Below are 24,686 nucleotides of genomic sequence, written 5' to 3'. Positions count from 1 at the left end.
GGGTTTTGCTTTCGCAGAGAACCTCCTGTTTGGAGGGAGGAGGATGCTTTGTAGCTACACTGCTCAGCTGACCCCTGGCAAACTGACGGATGTGAGGGGTGTGGAAGTCACAGGTTGGGTTACCTGAGTGTCCATTTTGCCACTGCTGTCAGCACACTGGACAGAGCTGTGGCTTAATCCCAGCTGTACCTGGTGCAGCTTTGTCAACACCTGCATCACCTACCTGGATGCTGTGAAATGGTGGCTAACATGAATAACAGAGGTTCTACCCAGTGCATAAACAGACATCTTTTATTACTAAGGAAAGGAAACTGAGTTTACCTTTTTTTTTTTTTTTTAAATACAATTAAAGGAGGAACCCCAGGAAACAACATTATGTACAAAACACCCATGGTAGACAGAGCAGTTCACTTGCTACAATGACACAGATATGAAGCTGAGAAAGTCTCACAGAAACAATTTGTGTGCAGTTCACTGAATACAGCATAAAACAATAGAAAACCTGATCCAGAGCATTAGTGCTTAATGAAGAATGAACCAAATAACCTGCCCATCAAGCATATAAAAATAACCAGATGCTAGACATATTTGTCAGTGAAATTTTTGGTTTCTTTCAGGAGTTACTGAAAGTGTAACTGGAGTCTGGTGATGTAGAAAGGTTTGGTACAGTGCAAAGGACAAACCCTTTTCTGGTGAGCTGTGCAATCACTGGTCAGGAGCAGAAGTAGAGAGAGCATGGGATAGTGAGAGGGAAAACACGCTGGTACAACTGGCAGAGCTGTGGTGTGGCTGGCAAGGTGCAATTGCAGTGTGGTTATAGGGAAGGACAGTGTTGGAAATCAGCAGAGATGGAAGGGAATGCCAAGAGAGGGTGGTCAGCCTTCAAGAAGCTGGTGGTTTGTGCTGGAACAAACATAGGCTGAAAGAACAGGAAACCTGAAAAGTGTGAGACACGTCACTCATGCACCGAGTCCTGCAATAGTCAGGCTGCCTTTTAGAAACAGCCTGATTTCTGTCACTTGTGTTCTGTTTGCAACCAGAACACACCAGTGCAATTGCTTCCTTATCCCCCAGCTTACTGCTTTTTCTCTGTCAAAAACTCTGTAAGAATGTTCTGAAGTTCCCATTACACTTGGGACAGTGGGAAAGCAGTAAAAAGGTGATGGCACAGCGTGACTCTGCAGGAGTACAAAGGGAGCATTGTCTTATTTCTTACCTAATCTCAGAGCTCAGTATCCTATCAACCACATTTAATCCCCCTATTTTCTCCAGCAGTTTCTCAATATGTACCAACTAGAAAAAAAGTGAAATGGACGGACTACGTTTTTGCTGTGTCCTAGGAAGATAAGCAGCTCAAGTGATAACACATCCCACAAAGAGGATGGCATTGTGCTTTCAGACTTTGGTTTGCCCTGATAACGTGGATAGAACAGTGAGGGAATGGGTACAGCTTGCAGAGCAAAAGGGAAAAACATTCTAGTCAAACTCAGGGCGGGGTTGAGTTAGGTTAGTAGGCAGAATTGCTTAGGAAGCTTATTGGGGTTGGGGCATTTTCCTCCTTTCCCCTCAAAATGAGAAACCATTTTTTCCTACACAGTAGGCAAGAATGTCACCTGGATCAGATGAGTCCTGTCCATTGTTGGCATCCTGCAGGGAAATTCCTTCTAGTCCTGGCTGGGTAGAGAGAACACTGGCAGAAAGCAGCAACGTTCAGTGCAAAGTCAATATCCTCATGTTGCTGTGAGAAACTCCCAAAAAATCTGCAGAGCTTTCCCTAACGATTATCCCATGGCAGATGTACACACAGAAGCAGACCCAGGTTTATGAAGCAAAGCCCCGAGTTACATTTGATTACAGTAGCTACACACGAGATCACCACTGGGCTGTCACACAAGTTCCAGTGGGGCTTTACCGGTGTGGGTGGGAAGGAATGCACATGAAATCTTGGCTGTGTGTGTGCACAGGTTGTGTGCCCTCACACAGCAACTGGATGGAGGAGCTGCACCTCAGTGCTCGGGTTGGCAAGGCTGTCCTTTCAGGAGAGAAAGGCTGTGAGAACTTGTGCCACTGCAGTAAATAAGCAATATTATTTCGCTCTTAGGAGTGCTGTCAGTGTGTATCATTCCCTAAAAAGTCTCGTAGCGCTGCAAATAAGCATGAGGCACACAGACATTTCCAAGGTGTCTTTTTTTTTCATGAAAAATGTGTCCACTATTGCCTCTTTAGGGGAGAAGGGATGTGTATCTGTAATGGTTGAGTTCCAAATCCAAAGTCCTCCAGCAGGAAGAACAGATAGATGTGTGAGGCTGAACATGAAAGAAGTTTTAGCTGCTCCCACTCGCAACGTGGACGCATAAACTGACGAGATTGCAGTCACGATTTGGCGTCTCCCAAAGGGCAGCTCCGTGTTACTGAAGGGGCAGGTGGGCATGGGCTCCCTGCTGGGGCTCTGCAGGCTGCTGATTCTCACAGAGACAGCAGCGAGCCAGAGGCTCCTGAAGTCTTGACCTGATGTGCCACTGATGACATCCTTCTGCCCCGCTGCAGGAACACGGAGGGTCCTCTCGGCTGGAATCCCGGCGACATGGCTGTAAGGAGCTGCTGCGGCGGGGACGGCATTCCTTCACAGGAGGTTGTGTTGGCGGCCGTGGTGAGCAAAGTTTTCTCCTGCTGCCTCCCCCTTGCCGAGAGCCAAAGGGTCCATGCTGTACAACGAACAGTGGAGTCGGCAGTGTGGGATGCACAGCGTGAAGAACCTGAGGAAAAGATTTCGCTGATTTTTTGGTTCTTCACACCTTAAATGTAGCCCAGTAATGCTGCAGAGCCGATAAACAGGTTCTATCGCCTGCGAGAGCCCTCCACAAGAGGGCTCCTGGTCCCTAAACTCGGCGCTGTTCTGAGCGGGTAGAGCTGTAGCCTGGCCCGGCGCTTCCTGCAAAATCCTTGGGAACGGAGGGAGGATGACTAGTGAACGTGCTTCCCTATTTGAGCAGCAGTAGGACATGGCTCAGTGCATCACGAGATGGCAGTCAGCCTCTAAGGATGCACAGCTTCCATCCCAGTCCGCAGGCGGCCGCTGTCCCAGGAGTCGGGAAGCACCAGCCCTCTACAGGAAAATCTTGGCAAACTTTTATAACAAAAGAGAATGGGTTTATTCTGTAGGTGAACTCCTGCCACTCCCATCACAAAACTCCCCAAAATTCATTCTAACCAAGGCTCTAGTATCTGTTCCAGACAGGGCCTTCCCCAGAGGAAAACATGAGTGGGTGGTCAGGTTTGGAAATGAGACAAGTGGCCTGAATGAGAGTTTCCCCTCCTTTCCATCTCAAAAGTATTAAACTTTTAGATTCTGCAGTGCACAGTTTGACAAAGTCGTGATTTCCAGGGCCCCAGGGCTGTTGCTGTACGGCATTACCCTGGCAATTCCACAGGCATTACCCTGGCAATTCCGCATGCTGCGCTGAGAGCAGGAAATGCAGTCACTTGGATAATGATGTGAATAAGAACAGTTAGCTGCTAATCTTCCCTGAAGTCTCTTCACTTAAGTGTCTTTTTGGAGGACACAGCCCTGAAAACTGCTGAGCTTTCAAGCCAAAACAAATACAATCCTTTGTAATCATAAAGCCTTGGCAAGCCAGACTTCCCCAGCCCATCTTTTGTAACACGCCATTATCAAAAGTAACTCCTTTTAAAATATGAGTGTTTTCTGGGCAAGTTTGAGGGATGAAACTTTTCCTTCTCCATTCCTCCAGCTGCTGAAGGAAATGGACATATCTCAGAAGTGGACTGGCATGTCTGATCACGCTAGGAAAGCTGGAATTTTTCTTTTGTACCCTTTTCCTCATCACCATTTGCTCAATCCTCAGTTTCTATCATCAGTGATGTTCCCATGTTAAGGCATCAAATCAGGCACATGGCTCACAGGGAATCAGCCAGAACCTCTAGGGGGTGAAGCCACATGTGGCACCTGAGGCAGGGATGAGGAACTCACAAATGATCCCAGCAAGACAGGCACTAAAAGACTGCCCAGTGTTTAGTTGGAAAACCCATAAATGAGCACAGGGGCAATGGAAGGGGATGTCACTGCAGATCCTGACAGCTGGATGACACGTGGTGTTTTGAGCTAACATTGCACAAGCATTCAATAGTTTTAATAATTTAAACTGTTTTGGCAAGAGAAGAGTGAAGAAAACTACCTGCAAATGCAATCTGGTCATACAGATGATGTTTCAGCTGTCCCTTTAGAGCTCATGGGTGCCTTTGTATATTCTTTCACACCCTCTTCCACCGAATCCTGGCGCTTACAACAGTGAGAACAAACTGAAAAAGAAGATGCCTTGTTAGTAGATGAATATGGTCATAGTTTGATCTGATAGAAAGCTCTGTTACAAATAAATAAATATGTCACATGGATAAAACTGCTCTTGTTAGCACAGGGCTGGAACCTCAGCCTGGCACAAAAACAGGTTGCTCCATGCTGAGATAAGGTCAGAAGGGAAATTACAATGGAAGTTACATGTCACTAATTGCAGTTTACCTATCGAGTGAAAGAATGCCGGTGTTAAAACCAACAAACTATTCCAGAGCTTTAAGAGGATACCCGATTAAGCAGATCCCCTTAATATTTCACCACCTATGACTGAATTTTAGTAGTTCAAGTTGAATCTTGTGCAATTGTGCTCGTACAAATTGTGGGTATTAAGCTATCCTTTAGGTGCCCTCTAATCTTGGTTCTTTCTGTTTTCATTCTTAAATTACTTCAAACGAGGCTGTGAGCTCCTCAGAGTAGGCGGTTGTGAACCTCAACAAAGCACCTGATTGTTTTGTCCACCACAACAATCACGCATCTGAGAACTCTTACTTCCGTTTTGTTTTGCTCTGCCTTTCTATTCTTCCCTCCCACACTTCAGCTCTTTGAAGCCTGGCTTTTGGAGCTCAGAAACCACTCTTAGCAACTCCTGACTCAGCTTTCCATAGCCCAGCACAACAGAAAGTACTCTCAGACCTATTCTGGGCTCCCAGGAGAGCTCTTGAAAGGTGACCTGCAGCAGCACCCACAGGAAGAACTCTCAGGGCAGATATTTCCCTTCCCAGACAGATGGCCATGCACAGCAGCACTGAAATGGGACAGCTACACAAACTGGAAAGCTGGATGGAAGCACTGGCTTCAGTTTCTTACCCTTCCTACAGTTTCTTCTGTGCCTGGTCTGGAAAGTGGCTGAACCAAATCAGCACCACCTGACTCAGCAAATCTACTCCCTGTGCACATTATGGAAGTGGGACTAAAAGGGAAATTCCTGTTAACGCAGCCATGTGCCATGCTGTTTGCAGGTGATTGCATTCTACCACATGGGTATGCTTTTTACATCTGCTTTAAAAGCAATTCCGTTCCTATATAAAAGGCTATCTCAGAGTGCTCCAGGATCTTGCTAATTTAATGGTAAGGAACCTTTTAATTTCCAGCCTATATTTGTTGAGAGCCAAATCTTCCGATTCCAGTTCATTTTCTCCTATAATTAGAAGTTCATTACACATGCAGCTAACAGCGCAGGCTGTGATCAAGTGTGATTTTCTTGGTTTCAGCCTGCTTGTTGCTTTCCTGTTGACACAGCCCCAGGGAACAGCAGGGAAGAAGAACTGGCACTGGTGTCATAAGGGCACAGGGGTGGAAAATGAGGAGGTGCACAGGTGCGACCAGGAGTCACTGCCTTCCAGAAGCTTCCTTTTTTTTGTGATAAAACTCTGAAAGGAAATTAGCTCAGCTTGACTCAGTGGTCACCTTGGTTTTTGAAGGGATGTGGCTGAAGAGGAGGGGTAAAGAAAAATAACAATGAGAACTCTGTGTGTGTGACTTGGGAGTGGACTTGTCTGAAATTCAAGTAGAGATATCAGAAGACACAAGCACGGAAAACTTACAGGTGCCTGTAAGCAAACTGAGTCCTTGCTGCCCAGAAAATGGCCTTTTCCAGCGGGGAATACCACAGCCAGATGGTGTGAGTGGCCTGAGCATAGAGCCCTCAGTGTGGGATTCTTGTCCCCAGATGTGGCTTCCCCAGTGACCTGACAGAACTCAGCTGGGTGTTTATTTATCCTTAATATGTGTGTTGCAAGGCCTGCTGTCATTCTCCACGACTGCTCTGCAAAGCTGCTCACAGGGCGTGGATAAGGCACCTATTGCTGCTGACTTTTAATTCTACCTACCTTTATAAATCTATTAAATGCCCATATCTTCAGGGACTTTCTGGAAAGGTCAGCTTAGACATGATTAGGAGCAACAGCAAAAATTTTTTTGAAGAGAAAAAAGTAAATTACTCCGCTGTCCACTAACCCTGAGATATTTGATGTCCCCTTTGCCATTGAAAAACTCTTGGAGACTTGCCTTGGAGTTACTGAAGACTTCATAAGATGGGACCAGACACTTTACCTGTGCCATTTTTTGCCATACAAAGAATACAAATCTAACTCTCCTGGTTGGTGTTCCCATAAAAGTAGGACATTGCTATGCTGAAGTCTCTCCTGTGGCCCTAACACTAGGTATTTTTGTTACTTTCCCTTAGTGACTTCCTGAGGGATTAAATAGGGTGTGGAGACAGATCCAGTTTTGAAACTCTCAGTGCTCAGCTGTTACGTATCATGACCACCAAGATTCTTGGCATTTTAAAGCATCTTAAAGCATCTTAATACATAAAAATGAGCCTTTGTGAACCTCTTCATTATCCCTCATTTTGGAAATATTTTGATCTGCTGTCAAAACTCCCTGTCACCTCTTCACTCTCAAACCTGAACTCAAGTGTTGCCTGCACACAAAATGTAGCAAAATCATGAGCTAGACTTAGATTTTGTGACAGTGGATGCTGAAGGGGAAAAAAAAAAAAAAAAGGAAATGAGAAAAATTAGAAGAAGGTACAGAAATACCTAGTGTGACATTAAAGTTTCTATAAATGTGTATCCTACATAAAAATTCTATCAGCACTAAGAGACACCTTCTTGAAAAAGAAGCTGCACTTACCATGCCTTGGGAGGTATCTTGCTGCCAGGGTGATAGCCAGAATGAAGGTGATAACGATGATAATTGAAGCAGTAATGACATTATAAGGTGGAGGCACAGGAGGAACCACACAGTCATTTGTTTTTTCTGAGACAGGAGAAATTAAACATAAATAAAGGGCCCAACAGGATATTGGCATTTTCATTTAAGAGCAAGTATGTGCATTTCAGGGGTTCTGGCCAAATTCTAAGTCAGCTATTCAGCCTGAAAATGGACTTACTCAATAAACAAGCAAACAAAGCTGGCAGCTAAATTTCTTCAATTTATCCACATTTGCTATGGACTGAAACACATCCACAGAATGTAAAAAGCTGGGTCTTTGTCCTGAGACAGGAAATATTTAAAAACACATAAGCTGTTTCAGGGAAATGAGCTAGGCTTGGTGGAAAAGTCTGAGTTCACAGCTAGAAAATTTCTGTTTTCAAAGATCCTTTGCAGGTTTCTTTACTGTTATCATCAGATTTATGCCTTATTTTTTTTTTCCCTTTGGATTCACAGGTGAAGAAGAATGATCTGACACAGGGAAGCATCCTTGCACTCCTAAGACATCAATTAGCCTGATCTGCTGTTCAGTCCCCCTCTCATGCTGTAGGGACTGCCTTCTACATTTACCAGAGGCTCTGTTCTGTCTGTAACTCCGTGTTCTTGAAAGGTTTGGTTGGAAGACCATTTACACCTTACCAAAATGGGAGTTGTTCCACATCCTAAAAGTCAAAAATTGGGGGCTTTGTGACTTGTGGATGCGTCACTGTTGACTGCACCCTCCTCTGATTACTGCTTTTTTTGTTGTTGTTGCTCTATTTTTCTGTGTAGTGAGCTATTAATAACCTTATTCTCCCTTCATTAGGGACATTATGCTCTACATCCAGCAATAGCCAATATTCATAAAGCACTAGTTCCTGGTATTTGTTCTGAAGCTGAATGGCACCTCTCCCCACAAGCCCCTTTGATTTTAGTAAGATAGATGAATAAGCTACCTTGATGAATAAGGTACAATTCCCTAGGAAAAATACTGTTTCTCTATCTTCCCTTGAAGGTGCCCTTATCTCTACAGTAAAAACATCACACCCAGAGACATTTCAGAATACCTTTTGGTAACAACATTAAAAAAAATCCTTTTGGTTTTACGAATTTTCTTGCAAATCCCCTTCTACTGCAAAACATCTGGAATGTAGTGTGCTGCCTTCCCTCATGCTGTTTCCACTTGTGCCTCAAGCTTTTCAAAGCACAGACTTATCTTTTATGCCATCACTTCTAAGCCGTGCTCAGTGATGGAATTCTTTTCGTACAAGTTAACCCTGTGTTACATTTGAAAGCAGAATTTTGTCTAGGCCCCAGCTGACAGTTTCATTCACTGAAGCAGGGACAAACATGCTCATTAAACGAGGAAATTCTTTTAAAGTGCAGCCTGTGGCTTTTAAAACATACATGTGTCTCTGGTCCCCCTGTTCAAATACCAGGTCTGTGTCACACAGCTGGCAGCCAGACCATGGGGCACAGGATGGTGGCAGCCCCAGCCTGTGGCAGCCACCAAGTGTGACATTACCAGCTCACAACAGGATCCAGTTCAGCTCTCAGCCCAGCTGCAGCAGAGCAGCAGGAAGGCAGAGCTGCCTCTGCTTGTCAGTCAGTGTTGTGACTCTCCCTTCCCACCCCAGCTATCTTCCAGCCTTTAAAATATTTTGGTGTGTAGTTCACAGACAGGATCACTGGGTGATCTTTGCATGAACACTCACACAAAATCTACTGCATTCTCAGAGAGGCAACTCAGCAGATTCAACAAAATGGTTTTGTGACAGAAAACATTAATAAAACATACTCAGAAGCAAACTGGCAGATGTGGCAAAGCCACTGTATTCAATGGAGCAAGTGATGTTGACGTCTTTGGTCACGTTGAGCACCAGTTTTCCAGTGACATTGTACGGGCTGAGGTGGGACTCGGACACCCAGCTGGCATTCCACTCCACGGACACGTTGTTGAGGGCGCCAGAGATTTTGGGCTTGGGGAAACCTCCGTGAGAGGAACATGTAATCACCATCTCAGTCGACTCGCAGGAGTCAGCGGACACTTCTGCCGTCACGTTGGGCTTGCTGAAGTCAGCTGAAGTGAGAGAGGTTTGGTTACCATTCTGTCAGGCCAGAGAGGTTTGCAGTCCCTAAAACCCACAGTCAAAGCAAACACTCCCCCACAGAGCATTCACCATTGGGAGTTTTTCCTGCCCATGGTCTAGGATACCAAGCAACCAGTCACTAGTGAAAGAAACTTGCTCAGCACTGTGTGGCTGACCAGTGGCAAGCAAGGAGACACAGTTTTTCTTCCAGGCCCATTGTCTGTTGAGCAATGGGACCCTGCCATCCAGCCTGCAAAATCCCCTCAGACACCCCAGCCTGATTCCAGCATTTCCCTTTCCTGATCCCCACAATAATTTGATCTCACTTCACCAAAGGCAGCAGAAGTCTACCATAATTATTACAGCTGGCTTGTTAAGACAGCAAGGGGATTTCTGGCTGGAAAGAAACTGGAGTATTTGTGGACAGGAAAAGAGATCCGTAGTTTTACGTTTTTTATGCAGTTAACTCCTCAACCCTCATGGTTAAAAAAAGGGTGCTGGCAGTACACTTCCCTTTTTTCATACCAGTTCCCAGAAAGATCACTGAATTTGTCCCCTTGCACATATGCCCTCAGACCAGCAGGAAATGGCCAAACCTCGGGAGCTTGTCTTTTTTTGTTGCCAAAACTCCTTCCAGATGAGGAATGCTCCTTCACTGACTTATCTGGGAGATTCATGTAACTCTCTGCTGTTAAAGGTATTAAAAGGCATGTATGTATTTATATATCACCAGTCTTTGGTTGAGATCAACTGCCACACAAACGCTGGTGGAAATGGAAAATGTCAGTGGAACTTTTTGTGGCCTCTAAGAGAAGTTAAGATTCATTTTGAACAAAGGAACTCGGTTTCTTTAATGTAAAAAGCCTCAAAGCTCCATGATGAATTCAGCCTTCGGCCGTGGAGCTGCAGTGCAGCCAGTTCCACAGGGGTTTGGATGCAGGGCTGGCATGCTGCCTTGGCCACCCTATTTCTCTTTCAGCTTGAATGCTTGCCAGGCACTAAGGGCCTGGTCTTGCTTTGCCCCAAAGACAGCAGGGGGTGCCTCAGGCCCCTGTCACCAGTGGTACCCGGGGAGGGCCCCGGGAAGGATCCTTTCACAAGAGGAAGGCATCAAGGGGAGGAGGTTGGGTTGGTGGTGGGAAAAGAATTTCTGTACCGGAGGTAAGTTTAGAAAGGTAAGAAGGGAGGCTGCTGGAATGGAAGAAGTTAACACACCTTCCAGCACTCTCCCAGGCTTCCTGATGAAAGTCTAGCTGCTACAGTATGAATAAGCTTGGGAGAACATCCTTCCCCCCCTGGCACTGGGGAGCCTCAGGTGCCAGGAGGCAATCCACCCACCTGTCACAAAGAGGATGACAGACTCGTCACACACCACGATGGAATTGCGCTGAACCACACACTGGTAAGAGTCATTGTCCAGGATTTCCATGGGGGAGATCCACAGGGTGAGGTTCCAGGGGTCCATCTCCGTCCGGTTCCGGTACCGCTCGTGCGTGCGGATCAGATTCCCCTCCGAGTAGGCCAGCACCACGTCCGTGATGTTCTTCTGCCAGTAGACACGGTACTTGTGCAGGCTTTCCGAGCTGGGAATTTCATAACAACAAGGCAGGCTGACCTTTTCCCCCACTTTGCTCTTGACTACTTTCTTCTCCAGTGCTTGGCCTGCATGTGAGGGGCAAAGAAAAGTAAGTGAGTCAGTGGTACAGCCTTGTGCCAGGAGCTGTTGCCTAAAGCTCAGCCCTTTTGGCTCTGACTGCTCACATCCCTCGTCACCCACCGAGCTGTTTTACAGCTTCAGCTCTGCACTGAGGGGAGCCATCCTTGGGCATTGCCTTGGACACCACTCCTACTCAGGATCATGACTCAGTGGGCACACAAGGATTGCATGGATTGCTGCAGGCAAAGGAAGGAGAGTTGCTTGCCTGAACAGAAATTTTGCTGGCCCCTTTAGAAACAGGGATAGAAACACACATGAACAAAGTGCTATCTCCTCTGCTCTCCCTTTTCAGAGTCTGGTGTCTGGAAAATCTGTGTCACTCTCCACTGGGTCCTCTGCATGCCTAACAGGGCCACAGTGGACTATTTGTTCAGGAGAGCTGGGGGATTTTTGGTAGTTATTTTTTTGTAAAAGAAAAAAAAAAACCCAAAACTTTCAAGATCCCAGAAATAAGAACCAACCCTACGATACACAAAGGCTGCAGCCACACTATCATCAGCCTTCCAGCATTAGCAAATGAACAATTTTGCCTAGTCCAGCTAGAGCAGATTTATCTTTGTGAAAGTTCATGGGATGACTTGGAACCAACACAGATGTTCCCCAACTCCCGGCCAGTGACTTTGCCAGTGCCATCCCTGGAGTACAGCCATGGGCTGACAACAATAAGTTGAGACCCTTACAGGGTGAAATTAGGTACAACTTTGAGCATGGGAGCAGTAATTCCCCTCCTAAGCACCCTGCTCCCATGTTCCGCCTTGCTTTCCCTCTCCTTCCTCTTTCCAGAGGTTAAAGGTTCACAGGGCCTGACCTCCGAGGGAGCAGCCTAGCAGGGAGTTCCTGCTGCTGCTGAAAGGTGACCCAGCAGGGACACACAGCCCTGTGCCGCACCACAGGGCAGATGGCTGGGCTTTCACCTGAGTTACTGCAAGCCTGGGGATGATGTGCACCCGGCTTTGTTAGTCCAGAAGATCAGGTTTGTCTCTTTCCTGCTTGCCTCGGCCTCGCTGCCTTAGCACTCATCTGCAGCGGTGGAAGTGGGATATCAACCTGTTACACTCCACTGACTGAGAGCAGAAAAATAAGGACATAGCTGTCTTCAGGACAGAAAAGATTCAGATTCCCTCTTCCTTCCCTGCAGAACACATCTCAGTACACATGCCTGAGAGAGGAAGCAGGAAAAGTCCTGACAGGCGATGTGTCGCTGATGGGGACAACGCAGCATCACTCATCAGTGGAGGGGAAGAGCCCACGTGCCAAGCCTCTGCCTGACGCATGAGCTACAAAACCCATGACATGAGCAATGCACAAAACTGAGCCTCAGAACTGCCACCCCCCAGCAAAGTCTGGCTGATGCTGGCTCACTCTTGATAGTCCCAGCCTAACTGCAGCCACGCTGTCCAGAGGCAGAGTGCAGCACTCAGGCTGTGACCGGGATGCTGCGGCGTTCACGTTCAGCCGGTGTCCAAGGCTGCCACGAGCTGGTTGCCTGCCAGGCCTCATTTGCTTAGCACTGACTCACAGACCCTGGGGTGACTCACAGACCTTGGGACCACTGTCACAGCGAGAGCCCCCTGTGGCACAGCCCGGTGACTTCCTCACATTCCTACAGCTGCCAGTGCTGGAGGGAGACAAGCGGATGCTCAGCCAGTGCCCTAGCACAGCTGGATTTTGGGGCTGCTTGCTGGAATGAAGCCCAGACACAAAGCCTGGGACAGAACATTTAACAGCATGTAGATGTGGCACGAAGGGACATGGTTTGTTGGTGGACTTGGCAGGGCTGAATTAAAGGTTGGGCTCAAAGATCTTAAAGGTCTTTTCCAACCTAAATTATTCTGTGATTCTGTGAAATAAGTTTCACTCCCCTCCCCTGCCACACACCCACCCCTGTCCTACTTGCATCCTTGACATTAAATCTGGAGGAAACACACCAAAAAATACTGTGGAGGTCCTGGTGACACTATGGAATGTTTTAATATTAGTTAAATAAAATAGAATATGTAATTAAATTAGCAACTCCTTATTTAAATGGTTTCCCTCTACTCAGCCACTCCACTGGTCTTCCAAAGGGGAAGTTTCAATATTTCCCCCCTACTTCCTGTACTTCCCCTTTTAATGCATTGCAGATGATGAGCAACCAAGCTGGGGCAGACCAGGAGCTGCTCAGCCCACTGACCTCTGTCAGCCATCAACTGGTAGCAAAATGAGAGAAAAACTAATTCTTCCACACAGGAGAAAAACTGCCTTGTCTTGCCAACCTTTGCAGCCTGAAATTCAGGATTTCTTTACATCAGCATTTAAATTGCTACTGCTAGACCTACCCTGCAGGAAGAGTTCTTGCCCTTTCAGGAATGCCCTTTCAGGAATGCACATACATTTTTGGCATTCACAACATCCTCTGGCAATGACTTTTGCAGTTTGATTACATGCTGTGTGAGAAAGCATTTCCTTCTGTTCACCTTAAAAGCAGCCCACTTCAGGCTGTGATTTTTGCAGTTCCTCCTCCTGTACCTGTGTGTGTTTGTGTGTTTTCCTCTTTGACCACATCTTCGCTTGTTTTCACAGTGTAGCTCTTACTATTATTGGAGAGACTCGAAGGAGCGGCCAGTCAAATATCCAGCGAAACTTTGGGATTGATAAAGACCATTTTCTGTTTTCTTTTGCAGCAGTAGGGGAAGAGTAGGTGTACAGTAAATGTCAGGGTGATATCACATCATGAGTTGCATGAGGCTCTCCCAACCTTGCCCCTCAGAGTCTCCTTTGCAACCAAAAGGAGAACAAAAACCTTCTCGGGAGTACATGTGCAGGGGCTGGAAACTCCTGCTGATGTCATGTCTACCCTTAAAAGGCTCTGCACCCTTGAAACCGCAACCTGAATGCTGCAAGCCTGAAGGAACCAAAGTCCATGAAGAGTCATTCAGCCCTACAAAAGTCCCCTTTCACTTTAGAGGTGAACTGCAAAGCAAAAATGAAAATCCAGTTCTGTGCCGTTTCTGTGCTGAACGCTCTCTGCAGCCAGGCTGAGGGGAAGGTATTCACCATGGAAATGATTTTTAATGATTTTCTAGAAGAAGATCCCTCCTCTTCCCACCCCTCTGAAGCCCACCTAGTCTCTTGCTGTGCACACACATCACTCCAGCATTGGAAGCCCGTGGCATGTGGCAGTGCTGAACTGATGGAAGGGCTGACTTTCTCTTCCCTGGCAGAAAAGTTTGCTTCATTCAAACTATGCCAGTGCTGCAGATGCCCCATACAGCAGGGCTAACTGGAACAGAAAGGAGTATAGAGGAGAATTGTTCCTTCTTGTTCTGAGAGTCAGGAGAGCTGTTGAGCCAGTATCCCTGCTTCCTGCACACTTTGCCCAAGCTGTGACTCAGAAATTTCCCAGTCACAGAAAGCTTTGTTATCCTGACCACACAAGCAGTGAGACAGCACATGAGAGCAGATTTCCTCCGGCACAGAAGTCTTGCAGAGACATTTGACAGTAAAAGGCAGCTAAAGACTTAGCAATGCTCTGGAGAAGCAGAGCAGTTTCCTTAAACTGTTGGAAACCTCCAGATAAGTCCTGGTGAACAGAAGCTCCCAAGCCTTTCTCCTTCCCCTGCATTCCCTATTCCTCTGCCCTTCTGAGCCTTGCTTTGCTTTTTTTTTTTCCTTCTGGTTTCCTATCTATCTTTGCAACAGCAGTTGGTATTTCTACTCGTAAATTAATGGCATCACTGACTTTGCCAAGGACCAGGCACCTGGGATTCCCACTCTGCAGGTAATTCTGCAGCTCAGACCCCTCATTTTCTGTGATAGCACATTCACCCCAAACTTGCATGATTTATCCTTTGAGGGCAATGCAGTATTTTGCAGGGATTTCCAAGCAAAACAGACAATGAGTCAAAAAAATCAAGACATTTTGAAAAGCTGAATCTTTGAAAGACTAGACACTCCCCCTTGATCTTGCCTTTATCCCAGATGATTTCACCAATGAGGAATGAGATTCTCCCCAGGCTTTTCCATGGAGCCAAAAGCCAGCAAACGTCCTGTGCCACATGGGAGTATGTGAAATGCTTTGTGTTTAAATCAGTGACTCCTGTGAACACCCTGATGACAGAAAGACCCTGCTAGATGCCCAGATAACCTCTACGTGGAGACACTGGTTCAGAAGTGCATAAAAACATTGCCTTCCTCTGTGTTTCACCGTAAAGACCCTGTGCACTAAGATAGGATGAAACAGAGAAAAGTGGGTGCTATAAGGCCCTGCTGGCTGTCCTCTGTATGGAATCTGTGACTGCAGATTAAACCAGGCAGGAGTGCCTGACAAGCCTCTGAGGCTCCTTCTTCACAGACTCCACTCCAGCAAGTTCAGGCATGCAAAGAGAGGTCTTGGCAGACATGAAAAGGAGGAGCGGCCCTTTCCCCTTGCGCAACCCCGAGCCCAGCCTGTCATCACAAACCACGGGACTGCCGCTGCTCTGGGCTGCTTTGGTGAAGCAAAGCAGCTGCAAATCCAAACGCTTTGTTCAGGTCAAGTTCCCTTACTCATCCCAAATGTGGTTAGAGAGGGGAGCAGAAAAGAACAAACCCCAAATATTTGGTCCCAAACAAAGCCAGCGATGGACTTAGTTTGGCAGTGAATCCCCTCAGCTCCCTGTACCTGCTGACACTACTCAAGGGTGCCTGCAGCAGTTAAGTGACAGGATTAATCCTAGTGCATGATGATGGCATGGCAGGTCTGAGGTAGGGAAATGGTCTGAACACGTTTTTCTAAAAGTTCATCCTTGCTTGCTTCTGTGCTGGAACCCCGGGGTACCCCATACGTGGTTTTATGCACTTCCCATCTTTATGCTGCTACATTCCTCCTAAACAAAAAAAGTAACCCTGGTTTGCCCAGCTCTATACTGTTGATTTGGCAATTATTATAACACTCCCAGGGTGTTTAGGTGTCCCACTCCATCAGCAGCCTTCATTCCGTTGTAATGATGTTTTATTTTGTGTGTGTTTGCACATCTTCAGTGAGGAAATCCCTGAAGCCATGAAGTGGCTGTGAAAACCAGAGGGTGATCTGCAGTTAGCATCTGGGAAGACAAAAGGAAATCTGAAATACTTTGGTGGAGGGGGCTGGCTGCAGCGCTGGGGCAGCTCCAGCCAGCTGACACCTCTTGCTCCAGGTCAGGTTTCAGTACTTATGGAGATAAAAATCTCCTGCTTTCTGAGTCAGCCTGGGACAAGCCCGCTACCCGGGTATGTCCAGCCTGCTGTGTTTGTTACATGAGTAAAACAGCAACTCTGCGCAAATCACCGGATTTCTCATCTTGGCACCAGCCAGGAGGGCAGATCCAAGCAAGAAGATGGATATTGAACCAGAATTACTTGGAGAAGGGACTAGATCATGTCTTAGATCTTTTCCTGTGCTGCCGAGTGCACCACATGGGTGCTGCTCAGGGAGGAGAGGATGGAGACCTTGCTTTGTCCCCTGCAAACCAGCAGGGACACACAGCCATGGGGACAGAAGACTTTGACTTTGAGAAATGAGCAAAAGAAGAGTCTTTCTGAACCTTCTCCCTTTCTCCATTCCCAGCCCGTGGAATGTGACCCTGCTAGAATAAAAAAGGGCAGGGAGGGCCCGTGAATCTGGAGTTCCTCAGAAGATTTGCATATTTTAGTTCCTTTAGAGATCAAATTCCTACATCTTGCTCAGCACTCTTTCGATTTCCCAGACTGGGAGCAGAAACTAGATGTGGCATTTGTGTAAGACAGGCTGGTGGGGGAGATTTGCCACAAAGACAGACAAAAATAAATTTGTTAATTTTTCCCCCTGCAGTCTCTGTCTCTTGCTGACAGGATCACTTTGTACTTCCTCTATATTTATCTCCCAGCTGAAGATGTTCTCAGATAATTTTCCTAATTCCTCCAGTACCGCCGCCATGCATGCTGCTGTCCTCACAGCAGTTTCTGAAATTGAGGTCCTCCCCACTGCTTAAGGCTATAGTTTTCCTCAGTGCTTACTAAATCTCTGTCTCACATGCTCCCCAAGCAGCCAGTCCTCTCTTGAAACTGATAGAAGGTGAAAGTATCCAGTAACTAGGAAAATCAAGTATGATACCTCTCACATAAGCCCACTTCAAAGTCGAAAAATTACAAATTTTTATATATATATATATATATATATATATATATATATATATATATATATATATATATATATATATATATATATATTTTTTTTTTTTTTTTTTCCCCCCCCGCTAAAGTACTTGCCCACAGCCACAGCAACACTCACCATTTCAGCTAACAACGCTGCAGGCCTGCCAGCCATTATCTTGTTAGAAAAACTGGTCTGTGCTCAGGCACCAGCTCACGGATGCTCTGCAGACAGCCCCGACAGTCACCCCGCAGCTCGAGGGGAGATTACACAGCCCTAGATAAGAGCTCGGCATGGAGAATGGTAATTAACTGGAGGACACTCAGGAAACCAGAGCAGAGCAGCCCAGAGGGGTCTGTAAGCTGCAAAACCTGCAGAGGGAGTGGCATGAGAGGTTTGGGCAGGTGCTGCTGGAGGCACCATCCGGGAGCACAGAGGGCAGGGAAGGGGCTCTCTCGGCTTTTAGGGACCGGTGTCTGTCTCTGTTCTCTCTGAATCACTTCCCCCGGCACAGGGATCAAATCCTTGCCTGCAGGGCATTGCAAACGACACCAGAGGGTGCCTGCTAAGGCGAGAGAGCAGCGGTGAGCAAAGGTACTTCCTTAAATCGTCTTCTCTAACAACTTTTTATGTGATGTGGGAGGAGATGGAGCTCGCCAAAAGGTGGATGTCCTTTGAGCTCAGGATAGGGTAGAAATGCCACCATTAGCCATCAGTCAGCACTTTCTTTTCAGCCAGGGAGTCCCCAGGGACCAATGATATTTTAAAAGAATAACACTGAAAAAGCAGAAGCAAAGCCTGTGGCATTTCCGAGTTGGGAAAGATTTACATATTCTCAAATGAACTCCTGAGACTCCCAATGGTGGTGCCCCTCCAAGGGGACAGAACAGCTACAATTAAACATAAAGCTAATCCATTTAAAAACAAAACTGACCTCCTTCTGCCAAGTGAACAGACTTCACTGCATCCAGCACACCTGCCTTGCCACCCTATGGGAAATACCACATCCACATGTGCACAGCACTTACACTGGGAAACACATGTTTAAAAGGAAGGAGAAGCCTTCAGCCTCAAGAAGAGAAGGTTCCAGGGGGACCTTAGTGCTTAAAAGGAGCCTAAAAAAAGGCTGGAGAGGGACTTTTCATAAGGGCATGTGGCAATGGGACAAGGGAGAAGCTGAAGGAGGGAAGGTTTAGATCAGATATTAGGAAGAAATTATTTATTGTGAGGGGGGTGAGGTGCTGGCTCAGGTTGCCCAGGGAAGGTGTGGATGCCCCAGCTCTGACAGTCTTCAAGACCAGTTTGAGTGGGACTCTGAGGCACCTGGTCTAGTGGAAGTGTCCGTGGCAGGGAGATTAGAACAAATTAACCTTCAAGATCCCTTCCAACACAAACTCTGTAATTCTATGTGAATTTTTCTGAGTGTGGAAATTCTCCCCCAGCCTGGCATGACCTTGGGATGCAGCCAAACAACAAACTCACACTGATGTCATGCCTTCCCCATGCAAGCAGAGGGGATTTGGCTCCCCTTTCCCTTCCAATCCCACGTGTTCATCCTTGCAGGGCTCTCCAGAGTCTGGTTCAGTATACTAGTCTTGAAATATATATATATATAAAGAAAAAAGGAAACTTTCTGCTAAGCTGGAAGGTGAAGTAGATCATCCAGGGATCAGACATGCAAAGAAGAGGAGGATCACACAGCCAGAGAGGAGCAGGATTGCATCTTCTGGTGGCAATGACCTGTTTGTACCACTCAACTGTGACTCCTGTTTGCATCCATCCCCCTCCAGGGTGCACAGCATAGGTGTAAAAGCAAACTGGCTCTGAAAAAACTAACTCACCACAAGAGAGGCAGAGGGATAACATCAGTCATTTATGTCAGATTAATTACCCCCATTAAACCACACCTGGAACTCAGAATCAAGGCAGTGATGAGCAGGAAAGGTGTGAGGGTGTACGGGTGGCATCTTCTGCTGGTAATTTACCACAATTGGTAGAAGTGTCCACTCCAAACTTTGCATGTTTAAATGCAGGAATGTCCAACATGCACACTCCAAAAAGGATACAAATGTCCCAGTGAACCAAGAAATGCAAAAAAACTGTTGCAGTCAGAGCAACATGAGGTCACTGGAGCTATCTGGGTTCATTCCGATCTAACTGGAAAAAGGCAATCATGTGGGTGAAAGGAACATTTGACCCATAGCCCTACAAACTTGGCACTTAGGTTTTTAACTGTATTTTGTGTGTAAAAACATAGCTTGTCTAAGTTTAATTTTCTGTGGGTTTTTTTTCTAAAGAATTTCTTTTTTTAAGGACTTCTTTCTTAAGAAGTCCTTAACAAGCACTCAACAAAAGAAGGAAAACAGTCTCTATAAGCAAAAAGCAGTAGGCCTGAGCTGGGTTTCTGTTTCTCCAGACAAGCTCTTGCAGCAGGTTTCGCTCTGGATAGACTGACAGACAGAAAAAGGAGTTCCTTAGATCCGCTGCCCTTGTTTTTGAAAGACTTTTTTTTTTTGGCATGTCTGGAACAGGAGACAGAAACTCATCCGAAAAAAGAAATTAAAACAACAGCTGAAGGCATGAAGAGGAATAAATCAGAAACTCAATTTGCATCCAGTGATCAAGTGGGCAAATCCGGTATGTAAAGAAAAATTTCTGCCATCTCCACCGTGAAATCTGCCCCAGCACAACCCATACCAGAGCTGGGACAGAAATTAGACACCAAGCACCTAAAGCTCACTGCTAGACACTTCAATATTCAGGGGTGGCCACAAGAGAAGGAATCTTTCTCAGCCCTCATTGTCCCTTTCTGAAACCCAGCTCCACTCTGAGCTCTTTACTGGGAGTAACACAAAGGAAGGGGATTCCCGGAATGAGCCAGTGCTTGCTCACACAAGTGGATATTCCCCCTCCCTTCCCAACTCTCCCGTAACTTAGAAAAGCAGTAGGGAATTTTCTTCAAAAATTCTCAAAACATTTCACCCCTGGGAAGAAACCAACAGCTAAATGGTCCCCAGCTGGAAGAAAATACTACAGGGAAGTTTAAAAATACTCCGTGGACATAAAGCTGGACTTGCTGGGTCCCTGAAGTCAGTGCCTATGCTTTGTTTGCACACAGAGCAGGGAAAGGTCATACTGAGGGACTTCAAGCTATATTTTTCAAGGATAACAAACTGGGACTGAGAACATCCTACAGTTTGTAGGTAGGTGTGAAGGTGCAATGGCAGGACAAAATCAAGCCCGTGGGGATACCAGCAGTGCATTCAGATCATAAATAAAAAAAATTCTGCTGTAACCAAGGTTGTTCTGCCACTTTGTGCCGAGGCAATGGGGTGTTGTTCATGGACATCAGTGTCTCCTGCAGCAGATGACATTCCAGAATCAGCTCTAAATTACTCTGGCATTTCAGTGGGGCACCTCAGGAGAACGTCAGAGTAGCTACATTCAATTCAAAGGAAAATAAATGGATCTACACAGCTTGCACATGAAATTCCTATGAAAGACAACCTCCAAATCAACCTTCAACCTTTCCTATGAAAGACAACCTTCAAACCCCTTTTAATTAAGCCCCCCCTTAATGCCTCCCACTGCTACAATGTGAAAATTCAGCCTGGCATCCCCTCTGTTACTATTTTGCTCAGGTGGGCTTTACAGAGGGCACCTGTTTCCATCCTAGAATGCCACCTGACCTTTTGCAGTGCTACATCAGGGAGGTGTGCCAGCATCAGGGCACCTGGGCCAAACCAAGGACACGGGCTCTGGGAGCCACGCCTGACTTAGCCTTGTTGTGGTCATGAGCAGTGCAATGTGGGGTCAGTCCTGTAAGTGCTGGCTCTGGTGACTTGCTCAATATTGCGTGGGAAGTCACTGCCAGGGTGATGGCAGACACCCAGGCCTCCACTATTTCGCCACAGCAAGGTCAGAACTCGGTCCTTGTGGTCCCTGTGGGCAGTGCTGAGAAGGCATCACCCACAAGCACCAGTAAAGCTTTTAAAACCCAGCCCTTTGTGGGTCCTGCACCACATATTTTCAAGGAGCACTAATGTAGGAATGCTGATCTTTGGAGAGAAAGGGTCCAGAGTGTGTGTGAGTGTATATATAGAGAGAAATAAGTCCATCAGCTGTCCTGCTCTTATCGGTCTGCCAAGCCCCTGCTCCTGAGTCACTAGGACTTCCACTGACTTGTTGCTTGAGAAGCATCTAAAAATTGTGCTCCAAAAGTACAACAAACACTTAGTTTTCTATGATCAAACTCCTATTTCTAGTAGAGCAAAATAGCATGCATCAAACTATGCATCCAACTATACATCCTTTAGCCAAGGCACCAGAACCATTTTCAGAAAAATTACATGGCTGGCGAATTACCATACAGTCATAATTACATTATTAACATACCACAAGCTCTAAAAGTACTGAGAGAGAAACAGCTTCACTCACAGCAGATTGTTTGCCTCATGAAAATACAAGCAAAATATATTTGTGCTTGACAAATGCTTTGCGAGCACAGATGTAGGGGAAGGAGTGAGCGGAAGACGGAAGAGCAGAGATCTCAGAGCGACATTTGAGGTTGTTGCTTTCTTTACAAGTGATCTCTGCGATTTATTCCCTGCTAAATTCTCCAAGTTTTATCTTAAAATTCTGAGACTGAAACTCAAAATGAAACCCAGCATCAAATATCTCCTAGTTTCACAACAGCAGCATGAAAAGCTCCTAATTTAGCATCGCTTGATTTTTAACTAAAGCCTCAGTTCAGCCCAGGTTTGCTCTAGAGTATCGTTAGCAGCAGTGAAACACTAAAATTTACAATAAGCACAACTTATTTTGCAGCCACAATGAACTCCAGCTCAGAAGAGAATTTTGTGTGGTTTCCAGGTTAACACTTCACACATCTGAGAAGACTCATCCCAAACCTGTTGAGGTGAGGAGAGATCTGTGTGAGCTTTCTGGTGAGTCCTCAGAAAAGGACAGGGCACAGCCCGAGCACGATTTCGACGAGGATTTGTGTTGTTGGAGAAAGAGCTCACTCTGCTCTGTGCTGAGCTGCCCAGGAGTTGCAGAGCACTCTGAGCTGCCACCTTTCCCTATCTTTTCTACCATGTACCCACTTTTAGCCACCCAAAAGCTGCAGAAACCACCCCGCCACCGAAGCCAAAGCGCGAGGGGCTGCGGCATGTGCTCTCCACAGACATCAGCTGACCAAAAACACCCTCATTTCTCTCACCCTGGCTGGGATGGGAGATCACCATGCCTCTCTGGGAGCCAGCAGCCTGGCGCAATGGGCCTGGGAAGCTGAGAGCTGCGGGCTCCTCAGCGAAGTGCCACCCCAAACCCTGGCCTGGGCTCAGCCCTGGCAGAAGGCACCAGCAGTGTCCTGAGGGCCACCGTCCCCTGCTGACCATCACATGGGTGCTGCAGTTGGTGCCCAGCCCCTTCCCACACTCCCGTTTTGGCTCCCGCTTACCCATCCCGAGGCAGAGCAGCACGAAGAGCCCGAGCCCCAGCCACGTCCTCAAGGGCAGCGCCGGTGGGGAGGCAGGCAGGCACATCATCTTCCTGTCGCTCCTGGGCTGGGAGGAGAGGGGAATATGGTTAGGGGAACGGAGCCTGAGGACTCACAGCACCCTCCACCGTGTCTCTCTGCTTCCTCCCTGCTGCCACCACCAAAACCCCGGGCACAAGCCCAGCCTGCCCCGCTTCCCTCCCCTGGTACCTGTCGCTTCCCTGGGCCAGCAGCAGCCAGGCCACCCCTGAGGCAGGGAAGGGGCAGCGGGCTCAGTGCCAGGCCATGGGTGCCAGGCTGCTGCCACAGGCTGCTGAAACGCTCCCCGACAGGGTGCAGGGGGAAGTCTCGGTGCCGGGAGGCTGCTCAGCCTCATAAGTCACCTCACACCGCCCACGGCTTCCTCGCAGGGCGTGCGTCAGGGCGCAGCGCCCGCCGCCCCCGTCACCCCCGCGGGCACCGGGCTGCCTTCATCCCTCGGGGATGCTCCGGGTGCTCCTTCAGCCACGAGGGTGTCCTGCCCGTGGATGTGTGTGTCAGGCAGTGCTGGGGGCTTCGGAGGTTGACATGCAGCTAAGTGAAGCCCTGATGGCTGCTTTGGGAACGGTTGGATAAAACGATGTTTGAAACGAAACAAAAAATGCCCGCACCACCGTTTCAGGCCCAGCAGGATGCAATCCATCGAGAAACGGATTTTCCAAAGAAAATTTAAGGATTGCTTAGGCTGCACGTGATGGGTGGCATGGCTGAGCACCGGGACAGGGAGTAGGATGTGACAGAAGGACCAAATGTGGATGGTCATGGTGTCACCAGAGAGCATCCACCAGCCCTGTGGAAGTGGAGAGAGCACTTGCCTCCCCAACATTGTGTCCTGCCTTCCCCAGAAGGCACCCACTGCTCACCCAAGGCCCAAGCTCTGGATGGGGCAGGGGGGAGGCATGGACCACCCCTGCTTTAAAGCCTGGAAGGACAGAGCCCTCACCAACCCAAGCAGCCAAACAAAGCCAGGGCCAAACACAGCCAGCCCGGAGCAAATCCTGGACAAAAACCCCCATATCACTTAGTAAATAAGAGCCTGAGGGAGTAAATGCATGCTAAGTTATATAGACTTGTACAGATCTCCTGCAAAATATTTGTACACACCCTCCTGCAAAATAAAATAAACCCTGGTATAGTGTAAGGGGTTACAGTGTAAGAGATTTTATTTAACTGTAATAATCACAGCAAGAGGGCTGCACAGCAACGAAAACCTGGTATTCTTCAAGGAGAAAAAAAGTGCAAATACAAATCAAAAGTAAAATAATTTATTTAAATGCAGATTTCTGGTTTGCTGGTTTAAATTATTTTGACTTAAATGAAATGCATCCTTTTTATCAGAAACGATTTGCCGCTATATTGCTCCAGTTTTTCTTCAGTACAGGCTCCTTGAATTAGATAGATTAGATGGACTGGGTTGAATTACAAATCAGAATTTTATTTTGACATAATTAAAACGATGGTATTCTGTAGAGAAATCAAATACAGGTTATAACCTTTCTGTAGAGAGAAAATCATTGTATATGAAATGGCTGAGAGGAGCCTGTTACTGACTCAGACTGGCACTTTCTCCATTGCAGGGTTTTGAGTGCCTGTGTTTCCTGTTTTGGGCTACGATCTAAATCCTCTGCATTTGTACTCCATCCATGCATTTCCCACCAGCATGGTTTTGCAAATGCAGATGACAGTAGCACCATGTGTTTACGTAGAAGTGTTTCCATGGTGCTCAGAGAAGAAGAAAGTATCATTAATACAACCAGCCATACGCTGCTTCCCTAAGTCACAGCCCCAGCTCTCAGGCAGGGACTGCCTCTCTGAGAGCCAGATGGAATAAACTTTCTCCTGCTAGTCTAATCATGAATCCTTATCATTACAGAGTTACTGGCCACCCTCTTACAGCTCTACAGTTCATCACCTCACCTTCATTTCAAATTCAGGCTTTTTTAAAAATAGATATTTCTGCCATTAGCATGTTAGAACTAGAAGGAAACTCCAGCCTTTTACATTTGTGTCTGCATTTCTTCCTCAGGACTTAACCCTGCTCTTGGATGAGCATTCCCAGGGAAAGTAACCGAGCTCATCAGCTGCCAGACTGTAGTAAGGGAGTAACACAACCCCTTATTACACACAGAAGAACCTGGACC

General features: G+C 47.0%; 1 protein-coding gene across 1 annotated transcript; it reads right to left on the bottom strand.

The window, feature by feature from the left end:
* Positions 1-39: 39 nt before the first annotated feature.
* Positions 40-22,882, bottom strand: LOC136304746 (T-lymphocyte activation antigen CD80-like). The gene is given in 8 exon segments (XM_066208213.1): positions 40-2,756; positions 4,197-4,320; positions 7,010-7,135; positions 8,868-9,149; positions 10,498-10,821; positions 22,468-22,568; positions 22,717-22,774; positions 22,777-22,882. Coding segments are annotated over 7 exon segments (1,104 nt in total). The 3' UTR covers positions 40-2,756; positions 4,197-4,213.
* Between the last annotated feature and the right edge of the window lie 1,804 nt (positions 22,883-24,686).

This window comes from Chamaea fasciata, unplaced genomic scaffold (assembly GCF_029207755.1).
Source record: "Chamaea fasciata isolate MVZ Bird 193981 ecotype frontalis unplaced genomic scaffold, bChaFas1.0.hap1 SCAF_2, whole genome shotgun sequence".
Lineage (NCBI taxonomy): Eukaryota > Metazoa > Chordata > Aves > Passeriformes > Sylviidae > Chamaea > Chamaea fasciata.
This window is presented reverse-complemented; position numbering and strand designations above follow the sequence as displayed.